Below are 20,971 nucleotides of genomic sequence, written 5' to 3'. Positions count from 1 at the left end.
CTGAAAACTTATGGCATACTTTGTATTAGTGATCTTTGCCCTCCTATTTGACAAGAGCTACCTATTACAGGCATCTGAAAAGAACACCAGCAATACTTTCTCTGTAAATTTCCAAGTTCACTGATAGGATAAACAAATCAGCAACACTTCCTCTCCTAAGCCAACATTCCTAATATCAAGGCCCAATTACATCATTAGCCATGAAGAAGATACTTACATGCTAAGAAGTGTACTACGTTCGCGAGTGAAATTCTTAAAACGTAACCAAATTATTGTACGGAACTGCTGATCCCACAGAGCAGAGCCAACCAGCACTGCTGAATGAGTTTCTGGAAAAGTCAGGAGCTGATGATCAATGCAATCAATGCAAACATCTTCTTCATTTGCTATCACATCTGGTGCTGGATCCCTGGTAAAAACATTGTAATCTGAAAAAAAAAAACAAACAACAAAATACAAATATAGAACACACAAAAAGAATCTGTTACATCACTGGTCAATTCTCATCAGCTGAAATAAAATGTGTGCAGGTAAAGTGAACCAAAACATTTTCTACAGATTAAACTATGATTGGACAGAATTCCTTTATGTTACTGCAAGTTTTTACTTGCCTGTTTGATCCATTTCAGATTCTGATTCCAATTTTAGGAAAACCTCCTCTAGAGACGTCATGGAAACCCCATAGCTTTCAATTCCCAGATTGGTACGGCTATCCAAATCTTCAAACAGCCCTGAAAAAGAATAGTATTAACAATGAGCAGTCCTAGCATAAACATTATGAGGTGTAAAATCATAGGTGAGTAGTTTGGAAGAAAAAGTACTGTTATTGTTGAAAAGATTTTCCTCTCACAAATATCATCAACACTATTTAAACAATTAGTTAAAGATGCAAGAATTAAGAGATCAAATACTGAAAATTAATTGGTTCCACAATACCTGCAAATTTGTTAACATCCTGAAGAGGCAGAACATATGCTAACTCCAGATCATGTGGCTGTGAAAACTCAGCATTAGGAATGTGATATTTAATCAATGATGTCACTTTATCAGAATAGCAGCATTCATTCACAGACATTCTGTTCAAAATAAAAAACATTAGGTAATTTGATCTTGTATCTAGATGTAGATGCATTGGCAAGATCTCCTTGCATGATGATTGATGGTATGCCATAAATTTACCAACTTTTTTCAAAATTATTGTCAAACTTCCTATAAAATTTGAAAACACTACAATAAGCACAATTCTGATTTTAAGTGTAAGAGACATTGATTAGGTCTCTGCTGGAATACCATAAGTCACAGGAACAGAATTAGGCCAGATAGGAGCAGAATTAGGCAATTCAGCCAATCCAGTTTTCCATAATAACTGATTTATTATCTCACTCAACCCAGTTCACCCTGCAACCTTTGATACCCTGACTAATCAAGAACCTATCAACCTATGCTTGAAATATACCCAATGTCTATCTACACCTTTCAAAATTCAATAGGTTTCAAAGGGATTCCCCCACCCCCATTCTTGCAAACTCTAGCGAGTATCGGCCCATAACTATCAAATGCTCCTCACACATTAACCCTTTCATTCTTGGGTTCATTCTTGTGAAGCTCCTCTGGACCCATTCCAATGACAGCACATCGTTTCTTAGATAAAGGGACCAAACTGCTCTTAATACTACAAATGCAGGTTAACCAATGCCTTAAAAAGCCTCAGCATTATATCTTTACATTAATTTCAGGCATTGTAAAGGTAAAGCAGTAAGTTGTAAATGCCTTAGATGTTGCACATAAAGAAATTGAGAATGCTAATCAGGAAAGAGACAAGTTGTCTGTTCTTAGAAAAAAGAAGGATAAGGGGTGACTTTTAAACAAAATAATTTAAGAAATCTCTCTGGGAAGTGCATCAATTAAAAAAAAAGACCTAAAATTATTTGTTAAAGATGTGAAGATAGACTTTTCCTCCTGTTGTCTTTAGATAAAAATTTTAACAGAACCAAATACTCAAATGCTCTTCTCAGAGAATTATCACTGATGCAGTGATTAAAATCAGGATATGCAAGAAGTCAAAATTAGTAACTGCAGTATCAGACTGCTGTATGATTGTGGGAGATTGTGAAGGGTTGAGCTGTGAATTTTTAAACAATGATAATTAAAAAAAAATCAAAGCTATGCTTCTCCAGGAGCCAAAGTCGGCTCTGTTGTAATGGGTGAACTCTGATTGGTCAGGTTAACACAACTGAAAGGGTTCTGGAAGCCTCCCTAACCTTTGGGAAGCTGCTGGGACCTGGGATACTTCAACTAAAAAGGCAGTGAAAGGGACTGGATGGGTAATTAAGAAAGAGAAAACTTCAGACTACAAACAAAAGTGAGAGTGCAGGACAAAACATAAATGTTCTTTCAAGAGCTATACAAGCCACTCATCATAACTTTTATTGTGCTAAATAGTACCATAAATTTAATTGTCCAAATTAAATGTATGATACCTTTCAGCACAGTTGAGTTTATTTAACCCTTTAAAATTTTCTTCCCTTTTGTTATACTTGGCTGGCATTCTGTTGAGCTTGCAATCCCCATAAGTATTAGTGTATGAAAGAACTATTTTTGACTTCATTGAAACATTCAACGTAACAAGTTTGAAATAATGAGTTACAAAGATGTGGGGCCAGTATGAGCTGAATAATGTTATCAGGTACTTCTATCCACAGAACTGTGGCCCTGTCCGCCTTCAAGCCTGGTCTTCTAGGTCACATCCCACTGCTGAATAAGCTATAAGTGGCAAAGCTGTGAAGGACATCAGCATTGTGACACCTTTCCCAGTGGAGTTTACAAGCAGTTTCATCTTTACAGGGATTGTAATTTCTATATTTAGAAAGTCAAATTCTGTGGATGAATAGATAAAGCTGTTCTAAGCAAAGTGCTCTGAGTTACACAGATGCTAACACTAATCCTCTGCACCTGGGAAAAGGCTGTACACAAGCAAGTGAAAAACAATGATCTTGTTATTTTTATCCTCATGTGATATGCTGTAACTGAAGAAATCAAAGGCCATCTGAAAAAGCACATTATCAAATACTGTTTTTCCTTGCTCCTTATCTGATGCTGTGAGATCCAACAGATTACTGATGGGGGAGAAAGGAAAAGCAGTAAAAACTGAGAGCGATGGTCACCTTAAATTGAAATGCAAGGTCCCATGGAAGCCAAAGAAATTTCTAGAACTGCAGAATTTCAGAAACAGCTAAAAGCTCTCCAGATAAAGTTAAGTTGCCCATACATGGTCTTAAACAGACTGCTCAGATCAGGGAGGCATTGTTGCAAGTCTGGTGCTGCCTTCAGCCATATTTCAAGGCATCTCACTTTATATAATACAAGCCAGCAGAAATTTCTGGACCACTTAATTACTATAATCCCACTGTCACACATAGGAATTTAAAGCTTCATTGCTTTTTAAACAGAATTGCAGAAAATAAAACAATGTTTTTGATATAAAACCTTAAGCTCAAGGACAGATTTTACATCTTGGGGTGGCAGAGTGACGTAGTGGTTAGCACAAACACTTTACAGTACAGGCGACCCTAGTTCAATGCCCATCGCTGCCTGTAAGGAGTTTGTATGTTCTCTCCGTGACCGTATGGGTTTCCTCTGGGAGTTCCAGTTTCTTCCCACAGCCCAAAGACGTATCGGTTAGTTGGTTAATTGGTCATTATAAATTGCCCCATGTTCAGGCTAGGATTAAATTGGACGGAATGGCTGGAAGAGCCGAAAGGGACTGTTTCATACTGTATATCTAAATTATAAAAAAATCATCATCTGAAATTATACAGAATGCACAACAATCAGAAGGTAGTAATATAACCATACTATTTGAGAAAGGAGGGGAAAAAAGAGAAAGGAAAATGCAAGGGAAAGGAGAATTCTGAGGGAGGGGAAATGTTGGAATTCATTAAGGTAGTTGTAATATGGAGACTTAGAAAATAATATTGCAGTGAATAGTAAACTCATACTTTTGGCTCTGTAGCACAAGAGAAATAAGGGATACACATGTAGCAGAAAGATAAAGGGGGGCTTTACAGAGTTGGTATCATGCACTGAAAGTCTGTAACAGACTCAATGACACAAGCAATCAACTATAAGCTAAAGTGAACCACAGTAATCTCATGGCTGGCTACTAGCCTGTTAACAGCTTCATAAAACATCATGATGGAAACTTGCTGTTTATACGTACAATGTAAAAGTGAAACAACACACAGCTCACAACAGCACATAGGTACTGAAGCAGGACACTGCAAAAGGCTTATGTCACTTCATGTATATGCTTCATATGTTGGTTAGAAACAGTGGGTGGGGAGTGAGAAATAAGGAAGTATAAAAATAATGATCATGACCGAAAATAATAAAAACTTTGCATGGGGAAGCACTTGTTCTAGGACAAGTGACTCCCTTGTTGAAGTCACCTTGTGATAAAGAGAAAGTTTGTTCTGAAAGTAAACGCCAGATTCTTTGTAAATTATTTTTGTCCACAATAAGGTGTCACAGAAAAAGAATTGCTAAACAAGCACAAAATCAAATATACCAGTATAGATAGAAGATTAATTAGCAAATGGAAAACAGATGAAATAAATTGGTTATCTTGTCTGTGAGTCTGATAACAAGTGGAGTGCCACAGAGATCCATGCTGGGGCCTAAGCTGTTTCCAATCGCCATCAGCGATTTTGTTGAGGACATTAAGTATGGTATTTCTTTTATTTCATGTAGAGGATACTGAATCTTTGGAATTTAGGCTTAGTTTCAAATAACACTGGATATTGGGTTAGTACAGGGAACAGTCAGAGGTTAAAAAAAAGTACTGAGTGGAGCTGGTGCTGGGAGCCAGCGTCTGAGCCTGAAATGCCAACCATTTATTTCCTTCCAATGATGGAATTACTTTCTGAATTCCTCTAGCATTTTGTATGCGTTCCTCAAGACTTCCACCAACTGCAGAGTATCTTATGTTTTGGTCTAGTTCTACTTCTAGTCCTTATGATGATATAACACTAGATGGCAGTGTGAAATGTGAAGAGGGTATGAAAATTTGAAGAGGTGAGGACATAGAAGATTAAGCACTCTGAACAATCTGTTAATTTGGTGGGACAAGTGGAAAGGCAGAAATAGTTTTTAAATGAAAAGAGATTGTAACCCAAAATATTACCTGAGATTGTAACCCACACCAAATTTTGCTTTCAGGAATAGTGAGGAGCCAACACATTTGAGTTGCCCTTGTGAAATGACAGCTTTACGATCTACATCAAGACAAAAAAAAAACAAGAACATAATCTCTATTGAATATATATGACAAAATACTGTAAGTCATGTCACTAATTGCTCAAAAATGGTTAAATCTTTGCTTTTACATGATAAAATACAAGGTCAAAATGTGCAATGAAAGAGTTAACAATAAATTAGTATTCAAATGAAGTAAGTCAGGAGCAATCCTGAAGAGATGAGCCACTGCACATATAATTTTGGCAACGTGCTATTTCTCAAGCTGTCAATATGTTTTCAAAAAATTTAGGTAAAAAAGAAAAGTTTTTCCTACATTGAAATGGACGTAGGAGTGAAAATTCATTTTCAGTAAAGTTACTGTTTGCAAAGCAAAATATCATTTTCCTGATGAGCTGATTTTACCTCAAATCTTATGTTAAGTACTTACCTGCCAGAATATCTGCTTCATCTATGAAATGAGTGGTCAGCAGTATCACCCTTCCTGCTTTCCTCTTTTTCAGCAAGGTCCACACTTGCTGCCGTGAACAAGGGTCCATTCCAGCAGTTGGTTCATCAAGTAGTAAAACCTTTGAGGTGAACAGGAGATGGAGGTTAAATTAAAACATCACTGAGGACTTTTTGGAAGAGATAAAGCTGCACATTTCTAAACCCCAAATTATTGGGCTTAAATTCTACCTTGTGCACACAGAGGTGATTGAACCTCATTTATAAAGTAATTAACTGGCAAAAAAACAATTTTCACTTTGTTATACCATTTTATTTTTACATGAAAACAATTATTAAGGTTGATATTTTACTGCCAAACAAACGTAGAGAAAATCTACCAAGGAAGTATACTTAGCGTGGCTTTGTCAAAGGCAGGTCATGCCTTACGAGCCTGATTGAATTTTTTGAGGATGTGACTAAACACATTGATGAAGGTAGAACAGTAGATGTAGTGTATATGGATTTCAGCAAGGCATTTGACAAGGTACCCCATGCAAGACTTATTGAGAAAGTAAGGAGGCATGGGATCCAAGAGGTCATTGCTTTGTGAATCCAGAACTGGCTTGTCCACAGAAGGCAAAGAGTGGTCATAGGCAGATCATATTCTGCATGGAGTTTGGTTACCAGTGGAGCGCCTCAGAGATCTGTTCTGGGACCCTTACTCTTTGTGATTTTTATAAATGACCTGGATGAAGTGTGGAGGGATGGGTTAGTAAATTTACTGATGACACGAAGGTTGGAGGTGTTGTAGATAGTATGGAGGATCTCTAAACAGTTATTTATTAGATTAATTTATCTAATAAGGATGCCTTATGAGAATAGGTTCAGTGAACCTGGCCTTTTCTCCTTGGAGCGACGGAGGATGAGAGCTGACCTGATAGAGGTGTACATGATGATGAGAGGCATTGATTGTGTGGATAATCAGAGGTTTTTTCCCCAGGGCTGAAATGGCTAGCACATGAGGGCACGGTTTTAAGGTGCTTGGAAGAAGTACAGAAGAGATGTCAGGGGTAAGTTTTTTTCATGCAAGGAGTGCCGTAGATTCTGGACTACAGAGCGCACCTGATTAAAAGCCGCACGCTCTAATTTTAGAAAGAAAATCAATTTTGTACTTGTACAAGCCGCACCGGATTTTAAGCCGCAGGTGTCCCACGTTGTAATATGAGATATTTACACAGAAAGATATTACACGTGAGGATTCTTTAACTTTTAATTAAATCCGTATGGTAACATAAACAAATACATATTGCAAATGCTTTTTTTCGAACAGTGCCTGTAACACAGCTACTTTTAAATATACCTATGTATCGGTAACACACAAATTACGTTGCGTATACTTTTTTACTGAACAGTGCATGAACAACATTCCAATATCTCCTAACGACTGGTAAAAAAATATATATACTGCAGCCTACCAGGAAAAGTTATTGATCACCTTTAACTTAAAAGCTGCATCATATGCTTTTCTTCGAGTGTTTTCCATGTTGATGAGGGTGAGTACAAATGACTGATTTACAATAATTTAATTGTGAAAGAGCGCTTGATTTATCGTACAATTTCATTGGACCTCTGTGAACTACTCATCAATTTTATTGGTCTTGCTATGATCCCAGCCCCCTCCTTTGTGAGAATCGCAAGAGCACCCGTCGAGGGGGGGGGGGGGTCAGTAGACCCAGTCGGAGGGGGAGAGAGAGAGAGAGAGAGAAACGTGCTGTTACGAATCCCGTAACTGGAGAACTTACCAGCAAAGATAGAGAGGTCCGTTGAAGTCTGATGTCGCTATTTTCAAATGTTTTTATTGATAAAGGGACACAAAAGTAGGGTTAATACAAACATTCAGAGACAATAGTCGCTGTTGTTATTCTGTATCCCTGGTGGGACCTGCAACTTGACACGTTTCTCTCTCTCTCCCCGACTGGGTCTACTGACCCACCTTTCGACGGATGCTCTTGCGATTCTCACAAAGGAGGGGGCTGGGATCATAACAATACAAATTGCACGTTCCACCCGGGATACAGAATAAGGCGACAGCAACTATTGTCTCATGGAGACCACGTGAAAAGCCCTCGGGCAAGGTGGGCTGGTTGAGAGAGAGTTTGCATCATCCCAACCTGATTGACACCTGCGACCCCGTGAGGAAGTATAAAGGAGAGTCTCAGGGGGACAGCCCCTCAGACGCACCCAGAAGACACGACAGTGTCCCGCAGCAGCGGGAAGCCATTCTGAAGGAAGCCATGTGCGTTAGATTCCGGGATTGGGATCTGTGGCTGGAATCACAGGAAACCGCTTTTAACTAACATCGGGGAGAGGAAACCAACGCTCCCCCGATTTCACGGAAGATTCATCAAGACTCGGCAAGTTCTTTCTCTTCTCCCCCCATCTCTCTCTCTCGGTCGCCCCACGTGAAACCCAGCGATTTCCAACGGGCTGAGGCCGGCAGACTTTCTGAGTGACTTTTATATTTCCAACGGACAATCTATTAACCCCTAGACAACAGCAGAGCTCACTTAATGATGAGTATTACTATACCCGCGCTTTAGATTGAGTGTTGACGATGTGCACTATCTGAATGTATGTATTAACCCTACTTTTGTGTCCCTTTATAAATAAAACGTTTGAAAATAGTGACATCAGACTTCAACAGACCTCTCTATCTTTGCTGGTAAGTTCTCCAGTTACGGGATTCATAACAGTCTACTGTTACGAGGCAAAATGTTTTTGGCGGCATGAAAAAAAACATGCACTAGCTGCACCGTAGTATAGGCCGCAGTGTTGCTGCAGTGTTCAAAGCGTGGGAAAAAAGTAGCGGCTTATAGTCCAGAATTTACGGTACTGAGTGCGTGGAATGTGCTGCCAGCGATAGTGGTGGAGGCAGACATGAAAGGATCTTTTAAGAGACTCCCAGACAGGTACGTGGAGCTCAGAAAAATAAAGGGCTATGGGTAACTCTCGGTAATTTCTAAGGCAAGGACATGTTCGGCGTAGCTTTGTGGGCCGAAGGGCCTGTATTGTGTTGTAGTTTTTCTATGTTTCCATAATTTAAAGGAAAAAGGAAAGTAGATTGTAATTCACTTTCTGAAGCTGATATTCTGAAACTAAATCATAAGTAAACTTCCCTCTCAGCAGTTAGCCATTTTGGTAAAGAATAATTTTGGAGAGGTCATTCACAATTTTGGCAAAGTTAGAATGTTATTTGCTAGATAAGTACAAAAACACTTCTCACTTTAGTTGGGCAATTCCTTGTCTCAAGTCTGAGTATGAACAACATTTCCTGTGGGATCTTAATATGGGTCACTATGGCTGGATGTTCTCTTTTCCCCAATTCGAAAAGATGCAGATGTAAAATATAGTGCCTGAAAATAACTGGAATTGATCAAGCACTTCTAAAGTTCCAGTGGAAAGAACTATTACTCCATCAAACAGGTTGACACCTAATTGAAACTAGATACTTCCTCAATTTGCTAGGTCTAAAGAATTATGTAGTTGTAATGGCATACAAAAATTTGGAGAGATTGCTTTTTATTATGTACTTATTTGAAAAATTAAGGTTCATTGCCTTTACAGTTCAGTAACACTTTAAAAATTTGTGCCGCTCATTATAACACGAGGCTATAATATACGTGAAGGAGAGAAAAGTGACAGTTCATTACAATATCAAAGGGGGACACTAAATTACCATACTTTGTGGAATATTTAATTGTCTCTTCCCTGTCCCCAAATTTTATGTGCCAATATACAACTGACAAGGCAGGATTAAAGATTTTGGAATACAACTGCAATATCTTGCAGTGTTTTTTACAAATTACCTTTCACTGGCTCCAGTAACAGACAGAATTTTATCGCTAATCAAATGCCCACGTCCAACCTCTCACCTTAGGATCTCCCAAAATGGCCATTCCCATTGAAAGCTTTCTCTTCTGTCCACCACTGAGTTTCTCTGCACGGACATCCATTATTGATTCCATATCTAATTCTTTAATGACATTTAGCACCTGAATGAAGTAATTGTGTAAAAATAACATTTCCATGAAATTAATCCAGTATTATAAAAGTTTTTAAGTGCAGTTAAAAACAAAATATATGTCAAGCACTTTTCATTGGAGTAACTACATCAATAATTTATTGGGGGTGGAGTTTCAAGATGGCGACGTAAGCATCTGCCTTTTAGGCGCTCTTTATTTTTTTAACTATAATCACCCTTTAATTAGATCTTTTCGAACTTAATCATATGAGTTGCTACCTTTGATTGACCCTTTTTTCCTAAAATAATAGTTGATCTAATCTTGTCAAACCTAAAATGGCTACAAGTAAGAAATCGGCTAAGGATCCTGTATCCATCGACGCAATTTCTGGTCTTTTGGACATTAAACTGGATGTTAAATTTGCGGGTATGGAAGGTAAATTGGACAATAAACTGGATGCTAAATTTGCGGGTCTGGAAGGCAGACTAGAAGGTAAATTGGACAGTAAACTGTTAAATTTGGAAAGGAGGATTACTTCGAAAATATCCGATCTTGAAGGAGTTGTTAAATCGCTTGAAACTAAGTTTCAGTCGCAGGCGTTAGAGGTTCAACAGCATGGAAATAAGATCACGACTCTTGAACAATCAATTTGTGAAAAAGCACGTACAATTGAAGTGTTAGAGAAGATAGAGTCGACTGCTAAAACTTTAGATCAGTATAAGTTTAAAATTACTGATCTTGAAAATCGTTCTCGCAGACAGAATTTGCGCATCATCGGAATTCCCGAAAAAGTTGAGTCCGGTGATTTAACTGAATTTTTCTCTAAATTACTGTGGGAAATTTTCGGTGGTGAAGGTTTGAAAAATGAACCTGTTATCGACCGTGCTCATAGAGTTGCGAGGCTTTCGTCTGTGCCTGATAAACCACGAGCGGTGATTGTTCGCCTTCATTATCCTCGTGAGAAAGAGCTTCTAATTCGATTAGCTCGTATAAAAGGTATGATCTCCTTCAAAAATTACTCATTTCGAATAGTTGAGGATTATTCTTATGAAGTAATGAAAGCCAGGATCGCTTTTAAACCAGTGATGGCAGAGATTCATTCGATTGGATTTAAACAAGCTTTAATGTATCCAGCGAAGCTTAGAATGGTGCTGCCCGACAACAGTCTACACTTTTTTAACACTCCTGAAGAAGCGAAGAAATTTGTTGAAGAATATCGATCCTCTAGTGCAACTTGAACTATGAGTTACATTGAAGATTTTTTTTGGAGAGAGGATGTCATTTCATTTTAAGTTTTAACCCTGGAAGTTGGGTTATAACTTTTTATTTTGAACTATGGGTCTGGGTCTTTTTTTTTTACTACTATTATTATTGCTTATAGATGCTGTTTTAATTTTTATAATATCCTTTTTTATACACGTTTGTATTTTGTAATAATGAATTATTTTTTCAAAATGTCGTTTCTTCTTCCCATAAGTCTTTACTTTTTATAAGTGTTTATTTGCTTGCCTGTATTTAGAAATGGAACAAAGGTTTTGAATTCTTTTTTTTTAGTTTTTTTTTTATATATATGTTGTAGTGTCTATTAAATCTTTTTTTTAAAAAAAATTCTATTTTGATAACTTTTTTTTAATTAAATTTTCTTATTAGATTGCTGAATTTATATTCATATTTTGTAATATGGCTTTCTCAAAATGTCGTTTCTTCTTCCCATAAGTCTTGGCTTGTGAAACGTCATCTTTGTATCTGAATATGGAATTTCTTTTTTAAAGGTGTATTACATTTTTAAACTTTAATGTTCATTTTTTTTTATTAATGATTTTTCTGGTTTTACTATTTTAGTTTTTTTTTTGATTTGTCTGATATGTGTGTGTATGTGTATGTATATATATATATGTAGGTATATATATATATATATATTTTTTTTTTTGCAACTCTATATTTTAATTAGGGTGTTATATAGTTTTTTCTTAAAAAATTTTCTTATGGAGCTGCCATCTTGAAATGGGGGTAATATTAGTATTAGTTTATGCGCCTGCCGCTTGGCTTTCTTTCAAAGGGTGGGGGGAGGGGGGAGGGATCTTTTTTCATGCTTTTGCTTTTTATTTTTTTGCTTTTAGTTTATGGGCTGACTTTAAATTGTTAATATTGTTGAGGTGTCAGGATCTCCGTTTGCTCCTGAATCAATTTTCCTTCTTCCTAAATTGTGGGTTATGTGTCTTTTTAACCTTTTATGATACACACAATTAATATTGGTATGATGGATAAATCTATTAACTTTATCTCGTGGAATACTAATGGTTTAAATCATCCGATTAAACGTAAAAAAATATTTAAAGTATTCCATAGATTGAACGCTAATATTATTTTTGCACAGGAGACCCATATTAGGAGGGAGGATAATCAACGTTTTTTTAGGTTCTGGAAAGGACAACAATTTCACTCAAATTGTACCGCTAAAATTAGGGGTGTGTCTATTTTTATAGACGCCTCAATTTCGTTTACACATTATGAAATTATTTCTGATCCACAGGGTAGATTTTTGTTGATAACTGGTTCACTTTTTAATCGGAAAGTTGTTTTAGTTAATATTTATGCTCCAAACTTTGATTGTCCTGAATTTTTTAAACGTTTATTTACTTCTCTTCCTAATTTGAATGAATATATGTTGATTATGGGTGGAGACTTTAATTGTTGTTTGAATCCTTCGATGGATAGATCTAAACCTATTCGAACTCTTCCGAATAGATCAGCTTTACTTATTAATTCTTTTATGGTTGATTCTGGAATTACTGAAATATGGCGGTTTTTGAACCCTAAAGATAAAGAATTTTCATTTTTTTCACATGTATATCATAGTTATTCTAGAATTGATTATTTTCTTATTGATCATCGTTTATTAACAGATGTTATTGATTGTAAATACGATTCTATTGCTATTTCGGATCATGCGCCTTTGAAGTTATCTATCAAGATTCCGGACTCTTCTATCAATACTAGATCTTGGAGACTTAATGCTACTTTACTTCAAGATCCAGAATTTATTACCTTCATAAAACAACAAATTGACTTATTTTTTTCAACAAACTATAATGAAGAGATTGATAAAGGAATACTTTGGGACTCTTTCAAGGCTTTTATTCGTGGACAAATTATTTCATATTCCGCTGGTAAAAGAAAACAAAGATATTCAGATATAGCTTTATTGGTGGATAAAATTAAAGAAATTGATAAGATTTATTCCGTTACTCCTACCAAAGAACTTTATAAGAAGAGAGTTGAGCTTCAAATGGAACATAGTTTATTATTATCTTCTTCAATTGAGAATCAATTAATTAAGACTAGGGCTCAATTTTATATTCATAGTGATCGAACTGGTAAATTGTTAGCTAATCAATTAAAGGCTATTTCGACTAAGCGACAAATTATTAAAATTCGTAAACAAGACGGTAATTTAACTACTGATTATAAAGAAATCAATAACACTTTTCAAGATTTTTATAAATCTTTATATCAATCAGAATTTGACGGTGACCGGTTTACGATGGATAATTTTTTTAATAACTTGAATATTCCTAAACTGATAGATGAAGATTGTAGCTTGTTTGATGCTCCTATTTCTATGGATGAAATAAGAGAGGCTATTTCATCAATGAACTCAGGGAAAGCTCCTGGTCCTGATGGTTTTATTGTAGAATTTTTTAAAACTTTTTCTTTATTGCTTTCTCCTTGGCTATGTGAAATCTTTAATGATGCGTTTGTTAAGAAGAGACTACCTCAATCGTTTTATGAAGCTACTATCTCTCTAATTCTTAAAAAAGATAAAGATCCTACTTTATGTGCATCTTATCGCCCTATATCATTATTAAATGTAGACTCTAAGATTCTTACAAAAATTTTAGCCATTAGATTAGAAAAGGTATTACCACAGATTATTTCAGAAGATCAAACTGGTTTTATTAGGAATCGGTATTCCTTTTTTAATATTAGAAAATTGATTAACATAATTTATACTTCATCACCTACAACCCCAGAATGTGTTATCTCATTAGATGCTGAAAAAGCCTTTGATAGAGTTGAATGGACATATTTATTTAATGCATTGAGAAACTTTAATTTTAGTCCTAATTTTATATCATGGATTAAATTAATATATTATAAACCTGTTGCTTCTGTTCTTACAAATAATTATAGATCCTCTTTTTTTCAATTATTTCGTGGTACGAGACAAGGTTGTCCTTTAAGTCCTTTATTATTTAATATTGCATTAGAACCTTTAGCTATTGCTATTCGTGAGTCTCCTAATATTTTTGGTATTACCCGTAATGAGAAGTTATACAAATTATCGCTTTATGCTGATGATTTGTTGTTATATATTTCTAATCCTAGTAGGTCTATTCCTGCTATTTTATCCTTGTTGGCTCAATTTGGTAGCTTTTCTGGTTATAAGTTAAACTTAGATAAGAGTGAGTTATTCCCTTTAAACGCGCAAACCTTATTGAGTGATAGGATGCCATTTAAAGTTGTTACTGATAACTTTATCTATTTAGGTATAAAAATCACCAAGAAATATAAAGATTTATTCGGACTGAATTTTTTACCTATGCTTCATCAAATTCAGCAACTTACTACTAGATGGTCTCCCTTATTTTTATCATTAGTTGGTCGGATTAACGCTATTAAAATGATGATTTTACCGAAATTTTTATATTTATTCCAAGCTTTACCAATTTTTATTCCTAAATCTTTTTTTGATAATATTGATTCAAAAATTTCCTCATTTGTGTGGCAAAATAAAAATCCTAGGTTAAGCAAAAGGCAATTACAAAAGTCTAAAAAAGATGGTGGTCTAGCTTTACCTAACTTTAGATTTTATTATTGGGCGAATAATATTCGTAACCTAATGTACTGGAAACTAGATTTGGATTCACCTGTGTGCCCACAGTGGGTAAATTTGGAATGTAGTGAGGTTAAGGGATATTCTATATTTTCCGTTCTTGGTTCTTTTCTTCCTATTGATTTAGCCAAATTCAATAAACAGATATCTAACCCTGTTGTTAAACATACACTACGAATTTGGTTTCAATTTCGCAAATTCTTTAATCTGAAAAACTTTGCTCTGGACAGCCCTATTTTATGTAATTTTTTTTTTAAACCTTCATTGACAGATCAAGCTTTTAGTATATGGGAAAGGAAAGGTATAAAATGTTTTCGTGATCTTTTTTTTGAAGGTACTTTGATGTCTTTTGATCAACTATCCAACAAATTTGAATTACCTAAATCTAATTTTTTTAGATACTTACAAATTAGAAATTTCTTACATAAAATTCTTCCATCTTTTCCTAACTCAACTCCATCGGATTTTTCAGATTTGATTTTTACTTTTAATCCTTGTCAGAAGGGATTAGTAGCTTTTATTTATAACATGATTATGAAGATACAGCCAGAAATATCGGATAGAATTAGACAAGAATGGGAAAAAGAACTTCGATGTAATATATCAACAGATAAATGGTTAAAAATTTTACAAATGGTTAATTCCTCCTCTATTTGTGCTAAACATGCTTTAATACAATTTAAAATTGTACATAGAGCTTATATGTCTAAAGATAAGCTTGCCCGATTTTATTCGCATATTAATCCTCAATGTGACAGATGTCACTTAGAAGTGGCTTCATTGACTCACATGTTTTGGACATGTCCCACTTTACATAACTATTGGAAGGACATTTTTGATGTTATTTCCTCAGTATGGAATATCGATTTACAACCCCATTTTATTACTGCAATTTTCGGTATACCAAATGAAGATGGCAATCAGCTTTCCCCTTCAATCAGACGAATGATTGCCTTTGTAACATTAATTGCCAGAAGGTCTATATTACAAAATTGGAAAGAAGTAAATCCTCCTACTACATTTCAGTGGTTCTCCCAAACTATTTCTTATCTGAGTTTGGAAAAAATCAGAAGCACTATCTTTGATTCTTCAATTAAATTTGAAGAAACCTGGGGATCATTTATTCGACACTTTCATATGAATTAATTTGGCCTATTTCAGATCCTTTTCTCTACTTATACTTGTTCAGGTATGGAGTTCCGGAGTTCTTTTCTTGACACCTTTATATATTTATAAAGTGCTATTATTGCCCATGTTAGTTTTAGTTTAGTATTTTTTTTTCAATATATATTTTTTCTCATATATAATTTCAATTTTTTTTTTCTTTTTTCGACGATTATTTTTGGTTTTTTTTCATATATATTTATATAGACTTGATTGATTTATGTACCTTTTGTTGATGGATGTTTTAATAGGATATTATTATCCTATTACTAATGTAATCTCAAGTTTATTGAATCTATAATCTATTCATTATTATGTGTTGTTTTTTTTTATATATGAAATTTAATAAAAAGATTGAAAAAGAAAAGAATAATTTATTGGCTATGTCACATAACCAACAGCCAATTGGCTTTGTAATGTAATGGTTCTTTTGTTTGTGCACGTTGCACGTTCAGTATCCTAATAGTTAATTTTGCTTACGAGTACAACACATCACAATAACTGGCATGAAGAAAAGATATTTCAAACAAAAAAGTCCAAATGCATGAAAAAAAATTGGAGTCATTGCTTTTAGTTAATCAGTTTTTTTTTGCACGTCATCCATTAAAATGATAAATTGGAGAAGTGCACTTTAGAGTAATTTGTCTACCTTCTTTCAAGATGGCTATCCAACAAAGCTGTATATTAAACATTTCATCTCTCCCAGTTCTCCCCTATCTCAACAATTATTCATGCTTCTGAAATAGATTTAATTTAATTTCATGTAAGTAGCTAGCCAACATTACATCACTTTTATACTTGCTTTTGATAATACAGTTGTCAACTTCTAATATTCACGGTCATATAATTAAAACTTTGAAAGAAGTTTTGACAGAATCAAGCTTCTTTATAAGACTTACCTCTTCATCAATTTCTTTTGTTGCAATTCCCTTTATCATAGCAACTATCTTTAAATGTTCCTTTACCGTAAGACTGTAGAACAGGACATCAAATTGTGGGCAAACTCCTATCATCTTTCTGATTTCAATTATTTCATCCAATTCAGAAACTTTGTAGCCATAAACTGTTGCACATCCTACAAAAGAGGAAGAAACATTCACATTGTTTTACTGTACATAAAATGAGATGCAAATAAATCCTAAATGCATTCTAATTATTGTTTTTTTTGACATTCTTGAGGCTATAAATGCATGGGCCTTGAAATCATACACTACTGAAGCACTTAACTTAAACCTGAAAACTATGCAAACACACTGAAAAAAAAATTCTACAAGTCTTCTAAGATTACAAAACACAGAAGTTGGACATACAGTGGCTTTAACTGTGGACCACATACAACCAAAAATATTTGTGTAATTATGTTTCAAAAACAAATTCAACTTATGAAAAGGTAGAGGATTCTAACACTGAAGATGATTTTAACAATGAGGTTCAGGCTGGTACTTGCATTAGTTTAAGGCAACCTTTCTCAACCTTTTTGCCCTGGAGGAACACCTGAAATAATTTTCAGGTCTCAAGGAACCCCTGCATAAAAATTTTTGTATCTAGAGCTCACGGTACATTATCATGATCAATATGTTGTAGATATAATCCAAAAATAATTGTCAATGCTCTTTTGAATTGAGAATGAATGATGAGCCAACCTTTCTTGAAAAAGAAAAGATAGTCAAGCTTAGCTTACCTATCTTAAAATTACTTTTTTTTCCTGTTCCATAAATAAAACCCATAAGGCAACCATAATAAGTTTCTCAATTCTGGGTCAAACTTGAGATAAGCGCACACAGATTTCAACTTCAACTGAAATTAGACGATTTCTATCATTGCTCTTGTTGCTTGTTAAACAAGAAAAAGCTTGCTCACACAATGGAATAGGACAAATTGAATCACCAGTCCATGTAAAACCCACTGATAAGTAGCTTTCATTTTAAAGATACAGTACTGGCTGATTACTTTAGTCCTTCCCACTGCTTTTGTCTCCAGGACCCAGAAGTGGCTGATGGACTTCTAGGAGGCATTGGATCTCTGCTGCAGTCCTGTGTTTTCCGATCACAGAGGGCAGTCAGTCATTGGTGTGTGTGCGCACCCAGCTGCATAGTGGCCACCCTTCAAGGTGGCATGCGCTGCCAATGTACTTTCTCCACAGGACGCACTGCCTGCAGGAGGGCACGTGCCTTCCAGCAGACAGCATTAGCTGTTCCGCTTTGAGGAAACTGCTTCTCTTTTATTGAGAGCTGTTGAGAGTATGGAGTCTAGTCTCATCCAGACAAGGTGCCCCTGTGCCAGTGGGGGATGATGCTCTGGCTGTGAGGGGGACTGGTCCTCATCCTATCATGGTGAGTGTCAAGGGGATTCAGGAATGTGGAGAGGTTCTGGCTGCACCACCAGATGATAGGCTGGAAGTGCTTGTCAGTCCCAGGCGTCGGGACAGCATGCGGGAGAGGATCTCACCCAATATAAGCTGTCTTGTGGGGATAGCCATCGTGACGTTCCTAAGCATTTCTTATACTGGCTGCTCGTGCACACCTTTCACTTCCTTGCCTTCATCTGCTGAACAGACTCGCCTTGGCAATCTGTTTTACCATCTGGCAGCAGAGGAAGTCCTCAGGAAAGACCCCTGTACACTGGGGGCCTGGAGTGGAAGGTGTTGTATAGGGCAGTACCATGCAACAGGTTTTTAATTATATGGGCACCCAGTTCGGAGGAAGAAGCAGGTTGCAAGGAGAATCTACTGGTGGGTTTGATCCTGGGCCTGACCAAGCTGGCCATTCACAGATCTAGGCAATGGAAAATTGAGGGCTCTGGCAGGACCAATTGCCTGCCCCTCTTCTGAGGATATGTTCATACCCAGTTGTTCTTGGAGAGGGAGCATGAGGTCACAATGAGTACAGTGGGGGATTTCCAGGAGCGGAGGGACACCCAGGGAATTGACTATTTTATAGACAGTAATAATCATAGTTTAATTTTAATTAGACATTGTGTTCTTGTAGGTTAATATCTAATCAATATCTATCCAGACTCTAGAGGAGTATATAAGCCAGCATTCTTCTTGATCAGAGCCAAAATGTCTGCAAAGGCCAGTGATCAACCAAATTTCCAAATTACTGCAAGCTATAATCAAATAACTTGGAACATGCATGGTCATGCACTTTGGTAGTAGAAATAAATATGTGGAATATTTTCTAAATGGGTAGAAAATCCAGGAATCTGAGATGCAGAGGAACTTGGGAGTCCTTGTGCAGAACACCCTGAAGGTTAACTTGCAGGTTGAGTCAGTGGCGAGGAAGGCAAATGCCATGTTAGTATTCATTTCAAGAGGTCCAGAATACAAGAGCAAGGATGTGATGCTGAGGCTTTATAAGGCACTGGTGAGGCCTCACCTTGAGTACTATGAACAATTTTGGACCGCTCATCTTAGAAAAGATGTGCTGGCACTGGAGAGGGTCCAGAGAAGGTTCACAATAATGATTCCAGGAATGAAATGGTTATCATATAAGGAACGTTTGATGGCTCTGGGCCTGTACTCGCTGGAATTCAGTAGGATTGGGGTGGGGGGGGGGGGGAAATCTCATTTAAACCTTTCAAGTGCTAAAAGGCCTAGACAGAGTAGATGTGGAAAGGATGTTTCCCATGGTGGGAGAGTCCAGGACAAGAGGGCACAGCCTCAGGATGGAAGGGCACCCTTTCAAAACAGATATGTAGAGAAATATCTGTAGTGACTTTGTGGAATTTGTTGCCACATGCAGCTGGGGAGGCCTGGTCATTGGGTGTATTTAAGGCAGATGTTGATAGGTTCTTGATTAGACATGACATGAAAGGTTACGGCGAGATGGCCAGGAACTGGGGTTGAGAAGGAGATTAATAAAAAAGGATCAGCCATGATTGAATGATGGAGCAGACCCCATGGGCCAGATGGCCTAATTCTGCTCCTACGTCTTATGGTCTAACTTTCAGTCAAGCTTACAGACCATGGAAATATCTCAATAATAATAGCATTTGCGGGTAAATTGATGTATGGATTTAGGATGGATGAACGAGAGGCCACTTAACCAGGAAGTGCAGACAAAGTGCTTGAATATCTATCGAATTTACAATGACCTGAATAAGCTGGAAGTAGAAATTTCTGAGCACTACCAGCACCGTCAAGGAGCATGAGGTGATCCATCTAAAAGTAGACTATTTTTAAAAAATAAATTGATTTCACAGTAATTGAAGACTAAATAGTAAACTATTCAATTACCTGCTTTTCTACCAGAAAGATGGGTTGTGAAAGTGGCTGTACATTGCAAACTTACTACAGCTTGGAGCTAATGAAGGTGGAAATCTTTCAATAAAACTACAAAGTGAAATTTAAAAGCTCTCATATTTGCGTCTAAATTTCTCAATGTTGACAAAAGTGGGTAGATTCTGGAGCTCCCAGACATTAAAAAAAAGAGCAAGAATAGGCCAGGAAGTACCTTTCTCATCATCTTTTACTCAAGACTAAAACTAAATGGAATTCAAACATCAATTTTCTCTGCTGCTTTATTTGAGTAGCCAGCCTTGATTGTAGGGAAAAGATCAAAAGTGTTGGTGCAAACCTTCACAAATGAATCTATTTTTGACCTTGTTATTAAAATAATGCATTCCCAGCAGGCAATTGTTGAAAGCAAGAAAGATCACAGCAGCATCTCTAGCTCCATCAGGCTGAGCACTGGCACCTCTCAGGGCTTTGTGCTCAGCCTGCTGCAGACACGTGATTGTTCTGTTAGATCCAGTTCAAACCGAATCATCAAGCTTGCTGATGACATAACAGTGGATGGCCTCAATAACAACCATGAGAAGATGACATACAGAGAGAAGGTAGAACAGCTAGTAGAATGGTGGGAGCACAACAACTTGAGACACAATGTGGACAAGACAAAAGAGATGATTGTAGACCTTAGAAGAAGCAGTCAGACTGCTCCTCATTACACATAAATAACTCCTACCTGGAGTTAAAAACACCAATTTTCTTTGAGTGCACGTAACAGATGATCTTACCACATCACTCAACACCCCTTCTTTAGCTAAGAAAGCACAGCAGCATCCCCACTTCCTGAGGAAATTGAGGCAAGTGAGGCAGCCACCCCCCTCCCACTCCAACCTATTTTTACAGTAGCACCACTGTATCCTGACCAGCAGCATCACCATCTGCTATGCAAATGGCAAAGGCATCTGACCACAAGAC

The 20,971-nt window shown here is 36.5% G+C and overlaps 1 protein-coding gene across 1 annotated transcript in view; it reads right to left on the bottom strand.

Moving 5' to 3' along the window:
• Window positions 1-20,971, bottom strand: part of abca5 (ATP-binding cassette, sub-family A (ABC1), member 5) — a 111,018-nt gene that overhangs the window by 36,932 nt on the left and 53,115 nt on the right. Inside the window, exons 12-18 of the mRNA XM_059948569.1 lie at window positions 16,665-16,840; window positions 9,615-9,734; window positions 5,684-5,822; window positions 5,183-5,273; window positions 937-1,076; window positions 612-731; window positions 218-428 (exon numbers count right to left, since the gene is read on the bottom strand). Coding sequence (XP_059804552.1) covers window positions 218-428; window positions 612-731; window positions 937-1,076; window positions 5,183-5,273; window positions 5,684-5,822; window positions 9,615-9,734; window positions 16,665-16,840 — 997 coding nt within the window. The remainder of the gene's footprint in view (window positions 1-217; window positions 429-611; window positions 732-936; window positions 1,077-5,182; window positions 5,274-5,683; window positions 5,823-9,614; window positions 9,735-16,664; window positions 16,841-20,971) is intronic.

The sequence above is a fragment of the Hypanus sabinus genome, chromosome 23, assembly GCF_030144855.1.
Source record: "Hypanus sabinus isolate sHypSab1 chromosome 23, sHypSab1.hap1, whole genome shotgun sequence".
NCBI lineage: Eukaryota > Metazoa > Chordata > Chondrichthyes > Myliobatiformes > Dasyatidae > Hypanus > Hypanus sabinus.
The sequence above is the reverse complement of the archived record's forward strand: the minus strand, read 5'-3'. Positions and strand labels throughout refer to the sequence as shown.